This window comes from Vanessa tameamea, chromosome 19 (genome assembly GCF_037043105.1).
Source record: "Vanessa tameamea isolate UH-Manoa-2023 chromosome 19, ilVanTame1 primary haplotype, whole genome shotgun sequence".
NCBI classification, from domain to species: domain Eukaryota; kingdom Metazoa; phylum Arthropoda; class Insecta; order Lepidoptera; family Nymphalidae; genus Vanessa; species Vanessa tameamea.
In genome coordinates this window covers 4,463,807-4,470,726 of record NC_087327.1, presented here as the reverse complement: position 1 = coordinate 4,470,726, position 6,920 = coordinate 4,463,807, and the positions used below count along the sequence as shown (strand labels likewise).

Here is a 6,920-nt window from a genome sequence, read left to right as displayed (position 1 = left end):
AAGCATTGACTTATATGTTTACATACATTTAACTTTGTATTCATACATGTAAGTCAAAGGGTATGTAAATAAAAGGGGGAAAAACGATTAGACCGATACTGTAGTCTTAAAATAGCTAGTAATAAAATCCCTATTTAACTACTTAAGCGAAATCGGAACGGACTCCTCATGTATATAACAAGAGTATGGATTTGTTTCACTTTTATTTCATTATTAATGTAATTTTATTTTATCTATCCTTTATAGTTTCTTTTCCCTTTTTTAAAAATGATTTTGGAATGTGATATTGTGATATACATATATTTTGACATTTGAATATTGTTCTGTTCGTTGTCTCAGAGTGATGTTTTAAACTTAATGTGACATCATACCACAATGGTTTTGCGACGTAATGCCGAAAAATTAAAATGATATGATTGTCTTTTCTACAATAAAATTAACTACCGCTTAAAGCTGATTAAAAACACTAATTATAAAGATTATATGTATATGTGTTTTTATATAAAATAAAAGACATATGTGCGTATATTGTTTATTTAATATACAGTCGTAAATTATTGTTAAGCGCATACGGTCTTATAACGAGTAATTATGTCGAAGGAGGTATTTATCATAATGACTGTGTGTTTATCACTTTTATTTTATAAGTAATTATTGTATAGAACTTATCAGTTAACCTTTTGTAATTGAGATAGTAATAAGTAAACAAGTTTGATTATTAAAAGTACTAGGATGTAAATTTTACTAAATGTTATTTTTTACAAGTCGATGTATGAAACCCTTGGGATGAAATCAGGGGCTTATTATACTAAGTTATAACGATTACGATTCGTTCACGATTCTATTATGATCAAAGTTCGATTATACGAAAATAATTCTCAGTTTGAATCGTAACTGGGGACCAATTCCACGAGTTTATAAGATACATTCCTAATTTTATTTCGATTAAACTTCCACCAAACCGCAACTGGATCGTTGAGTCAGTAGAGTACGAAAATGGTTCAACGATTATTATTGCATTTCGGTTCGATTGCGATAAAATTACATGTTATTATTAGAATTGGAAGTCAGTATGTTAGTTAAATGCAATTTTACTTTAAATGTTTGAACAATGTTTTTCATAAGTAGTTGTAAATTAAAAACATAACTGTTTCTTTACATAAAACGAATATTTAAAGAGGTTTTAATGTTAAATGTTATTATTGTCATTTATAACTATAATACTGTTAATATTCTTCTTGTTTAGGGCTTTATATTACTTAATATCCAGTCCATATAGCTGACGACATTAGTATATACCCCAGGAGTGTCCGTGCCACATATCTTTGGGCCGTACGATACGATGCCGTACTGGATCATTTTGTATTTGCGATTGACTTTATTTTCCATCATGAAGGGTCCACCGGAGTCTCCATTACAAGAATCTTTCCCTAACTCGCCGGCGCAGAACTGGCTAGGCGTCGTTTCTGGATTTCTAAAAACATGACAATGTTTGTTAAATGTCTAGAACGTCCCAGCGACATGTTAATATATTTTCGATCATTTTTTACGACAGCGAATTGTCTTTTTTTGTCTGACATATGTCGAAACAAATGATACCGACCCAAAACCGGTTCCATTCGACGTATAGTTATGTATATAGAATCTGATTGTGTTAATTTGGACAGATTTAATTTTTGCTAATCTAGGCAGGGAATGATAATATTAAATTATACATGTATATTTGATGAATATAATTATAAAATATAAATTAATAATACAATACTACTGTATCTATTTACTTGTTATAATTTTCCTTAAAAAATCAAAATCAGGTTTGAATGTTTTGTAACTTTCCAATTGATCTATAGATCAATTTTAACACTAAGAAGGTATTTTTGGAATTTTCAACGACTTGTAACTCGTATGAATCTTACGTTGTATGAATTTTACCTTAACGAAGTCGGTACGGCCAGCTAGTTGATTTATATTTATAATAAGTGAACAATTTGAGTAGGTACGGTTTAAGTATTTTTAAAATGGCTTTTACCTATCCTATTCGAGCTCATTTGAGCATATCTAAGGAGGCTCAGGGAAAAGAGCACGCTGGAACTAAGGTTAAGTGATAAATGGAAAGCTGCAAAAAGTAGAAACATAATCAAGGTGGCAGACGTGAGTGTAAAAATAAGATAAATTAAATAGAGATAGACGTGACATATATGGAGAACAGCAGAGAAACCAAGAAAAGTCTCGAGATGGTAACCGAGAGATGGGAAGAAATAAAAAGATGGTACGATGATCTGCGAAAGGAATCAGTAGAACAGCTTGTGTCACAAGACGACCTGGTAGCTAATAATGATTTATTTTTTTAAATAAATATACATAAAAAAAGCTATAAAAATAAGTTTACTAAATCAAATAAAACATTGTACATATAATTTTAGCGGAATGAGTCACTGAGAAAAAATAACCAGAAATATAACAATTCATATAATTTTATTTTTCTTTAACAGTTTTGAGCGATAGAGAACTAAAGATTTAAATTATACTTCAGTGTGATTTATATAAAGTTGAAATTCAATATAATCTAAGATATTTTTCATACGTATTTTTTAAATTCAATATTTAATTTATTCTATGTAAAAACCGCTTAGATAAAAAGTAATTCGATAATTATAACATGACATTTAATAATTACCTTTTTAAATGAATGTTTCTATAATAAATATCAGTGGGAAAATTTTATGATGGATTCGACATTTAAAACACTAGACGTATTGAACTCGACATAAATAATTTCACGTAGGTGAACATATTCCACCTAATCTTTATCAGATGAAACGATAGTTAAAAGTAAAAAAATATAGCTTCGACTTACTGTTCATAGCAAGCAGAGGTTGAAAGTACTGGAATGTCGACCTTTCGAAGCGGGGCGGATTTAATGCCTTCTTCAGTTTTACCCCAGCCAGCTATGGTACCTAGTTTACCAACAAGAGTTACGTTACGGAGCTCGCTTAACACTGGCAGACAAATTGGCGCGACATTCTCTGAAAAAAAAAACAAACAAATTTAAAAACATCAAATAACTTATTGTCATCTAGTTCTAGTTCTACTTTATTATATAATTTAAAAAGTAAAGTAGGTTTAGCTAGTAAATTTTCTACTTCTGGGTTAAGGTTTCCTCTCCGTTTTAGGAGACAGTTAGGAGTTTTTTACCACGCTCCGCTCCGGTGGCTATTTATTAGAGGATACACATGTGACTTTAATCTGAGACATGCAGGTTTCCTCACGATGTTTTCCTTCACCAACCACGAGATGAATTATAAACAAATGATAATTCACTTGCTGGTAGGGTTTTGTGCAAGCCCGTTTGGGTAGATACTGTCCACTTATCAGATATTCAACCGCCAAACAACAGTACTCAGTATTGTTGTGTTCCGGTTTGAAGGGTGAGTGAGTCAGTCTAATTACAGGCACAAGGGACTAATTGGTGGTGCATTGGCGATGTAAGGAAAGGTTAATATTTTTTACAGTGTCATTGTCTATGGGCGGTGGTGATCACTTACAATCAGGTCGCCCACCTGATTGCCGATTGTCATACTACTGGGCCATCTCGCCTCGCGTCGATTAGCCAACTAAACATTATGGTATGTTAAGGAATAATTGCACTCCACATTCTAAATTCCACTGATAAAATAGCAAATATAATTGATGAATCTATTCTTATTCATTCATTCAGTAAAATCACTCACTGTGTCCAAATTCAATTGGTTGCTTAAGACGAATTAATGCAATATCGTTCTTTGAAGGCGTATGTTGATATTCCTTATGGGGAATACTCTCTTCGATTTCTATATCCTGTGGCAAGAAATAATTTATCTTCATAAGCGTTTTGTTATTAGTTTTATTTACCGGTATTTGTTTTATTAATGATTCGAGAAATAACTTAAACCTGAATGTGAGCCTCGCAGAAGTAATTCGGATATTCTCCTTGGCAATCTTCTTTCGAACTGAGATCCAATTCGCCGACTCGAACTTTATAGAGCTTTTTCTTTACAACACAGTGAGCAGCCGTCAGGATGTATCGGGAGTTAATAATAGTTCCTCCGCATTTAAAATACATGTCATTATTAGCTAAAATTAACATAAGAAATTTATCAAAAGTACTTTTGTACATATAATAAAGATACTTTAAGTTTTAATATTGACTTCATTCATATTGAATTCATTCATTTATTTGGGAAGGATAATTAACAATGAGGGCTTAAATGATTAGTTCACCGATGTAATATTAATTAAAATTGAATTCTTTCATTTTATGCGAAAACACCGAAAACAGCATTTTCGTCTAGAGTTTTGTTTTGAGAAGTTTTTAATATAGTTAACAGATGTATGCTTCAAAAAATTTAATTAATATTTCTCTAAAGAGGTCGAACTATTAAATAAAAGAAGTTTACATATAAACCTGATCTTAAGCGTGACTTGTGCGAAATGAGAGCCATCCACGGGAATTCGTATAGGTTTGCAAGGGTTCCTCCTAAAATACGTCCCCCGTCAATATGACCACAATCCTCTGGTAAAAGTGCAACATTCGTTTTCTTTTCTATTGAGTCTTTTGGAGCCGTAGATTCGGGAACACCAGATCGCTCATCAGTCAAAGTATAATCAGAGCAGCAAATCTGTTTAATAAACATACATTTTTATATTCATTAGTCTACATTTTAGTGTTACTTGGGCACGAATAATAGTTATCCATGCAGGAAATAAATAAGCATATGTATGTCAAAGTTCGGCTGACGTCATGTCATAATATTTGTTTAGTTTGGAAAACAATTATTATACCTACTATTATTACATTACTTTGTTAAAAAAATATATCCAGAGAAAAATGTGTCAATGGGGAATCTGTTCGAAAAACGTTTCGAAAATATAATTCGAACTATAAAAAACACATAAGCTGTATATGAATAAATATTACAATGTTAAGGTAATTGGCATCGACATACCCACTTGTGTATATCTGACAATCGAGTAGTTTGTCCAGGCAAAGAATGGGCAACCCAACGGCTGCACATTCTATACCTTTGATACTTTAAGTCAGGGTAAAAATTTTCTATTACATTGATGTTGCAACATTTAATGAAAAATCATTTTTTTAACAACAATTAACAATCTGTCCAGGATTTTTTTAGACAAATCATTCTTGACATATTTCCTAATATACTAAATTTGTTATAGAATATGTTTCATTCTATTACGAGCTCGGTGAAGGTCGTTTTAGGTTCGTATCTTCTACGGTATGACGATTAACAACATGTTAAGGAAAAATGTACTCCCTTGAAATGAAATGTTCTGTTTGATCAAAAATGATTTTCAACCACGATTATGCAATTAACTTACTTTGGGTATCCTGCTTCCATTTACAATTTCGACGCCGCAAATGGACGACTTCAATTTCGTAGCCTTTATTTGATCATCTTTAGTAATTGCTGCGAAATGTATAGCTTCAGGACACGCACGATAGAATTTGCAGTCGCTGCATTGTTCTGAGAATACATTATCTTAATCAATTAAATTGATAATCAAACCGCAATAATTTTGTTTATTATTTAGTGTACAAAGAAATGACATATTCTTTTATATATGTTTAATGATTTTTTTAAATACGTTAACCAAAATTACTATATACGTCATTTAATTAAACAAATAAAAAGAAAATAAATACTTTAAAATCGTACAAGAACTTTGAGTCGTTAAGTTACACGATTAGAGGATTTGTAAAATATACAATGTAATTAATAATGTATTATTATTATTTTTTAATATTTATCTGTTTATCTACATTATATAACTCGGAGGTACGTAATCCTAATATATGGTATTTATTGCGACTTCATTGTTCATGAAATATAATAAGGTAGACTTTAATATTATTGTGATCTTATAGGTTCTATAAAGCTTTGTGTTATTAATGCTGAGAATTAAAATTATTCATATGCATATCGATAAACGTATCTCAAGATTGAATAAACGTTTGAAACGAGTGCTAATAATAATTTAAGATTTAATTGAGCTAATTTTATTAAGAATTTTGCACTTTGTAAGGATTTATATAAAGTCAGTAAATCGACAAAAGTATGCTTTAAGTAATGACTTATACTCGTAATTTTGATATATTAGAAACTGTTACGAAAGTTACCTTAAACAAAAGATCTTGACATACATATAATATAATTACTGCTATATCCATGTACAAGCTTTTATGAACGTAATTTACTTAATCCCTAAAATATACCAAATGAACTGATACTCTTGGGGTTAGGGGTATAGCCCTAAGTCCTACTTTTCATAGATATATAGTATATACTTATCAATCTTGAGACTTAATTTTTATATAAGGATAAAATTATTGTATTGTAATCTGAATTACATATGCTATGCAAAGTTTTCAATCGATTCAAAAGTTAAAAGCAGATTAAAATGGAGTTCATAGATTTGTTTACATACTAAATTAATAGTTTAAAAAATGTTAATTTGTATAAAAAAGATCACATATATACTTACTCACATAAGCATTGCACCAATATAAAACGGATACGAAAAATACAACTCGCGTTAACCACATTTTGCAATATTTAAGTCCAACTATGTTCACTCCAGTCGGAGATCACTAACGTACTAAAGGTGTTTTATAAAAGATCTGTAGTGGAACCGAATGGAGCTTATTAGATTTAATATATGCAATTATAATAATTAACATTATTTACTCATAATAAAATTCAGCCAAGGTAATTAATAGTTCCAATAATATTATGCGCATACAAATAACAACACATCTGCTAATTTTTTCCTTAATAAATTATACGTACTCGTATGTAAGAGAAAAACCAAATAGAATTCCTCGAAGGAAAACGATATGTACAGCAGATTTAAACTGACAT

The 6,920-nt window shown here is 30.5% G+C and overlaps 1 protein-coding gene across 1 annotated transcript; it reads right to left on the bottom strand.

The window, feature by feature from the left end:
* Positions 1 to 520: 520 nt before the first annotated feature.
* LOC135193816 (melanization protease 1-like) lies at positions 521 to 6,714 on the bottom strand. Its single transcript, XM_064217843.1, has 7 exons — positions 6,544 to 6,714; positions 5,380 to 5,525; positions 4,445 to 4,658; positions 3,932 to 4,113; positions 3,732 to 3,837; positions 2,858 to 3,026; positions 521 to 1,474 (listed from the first exon to the last, which is right to left on the bottom strand). The coding sequence occupies exons 1-7, from the start codon at positions 6,602 to 6,604 to the stop codon at positions 1,243 to 1,245; spliced, it is 1,110 nt and encodes a 369-aa protein (XP_064073913.1). The 5' UTR covers positions 6,605 to 6,714; the 3' UTR covers positions 521 to 1,242.
* Positions 6,715 to 6,920: the final 206 nt, after the last annotated feature.

Bases quoted from the DNA above. Each gene is read 5' to 3' on its own strand.
- LOC135193816 (XM_064217843.1), bottom strand. From the start codon at position 6,604: ATGTGGTTAACGCGAGTTGTATTTTTCGTATCCGTTTTATATTGGTGC. The intron at 4,659-5,379 runs GTAAGTTAATTG...TTTATTAAACAG, and splicing joins ATGGAAGCAGGATACCCAAA to ATTTGCTGCTCTGATTATAC. The intron at 4,114-4,444 runs GTTTATATGTAA...TGTTAATTTTAG, and splicing joins CAAGTCACGCTTAAGATCAG to CTAATAATGACATGTATTTT.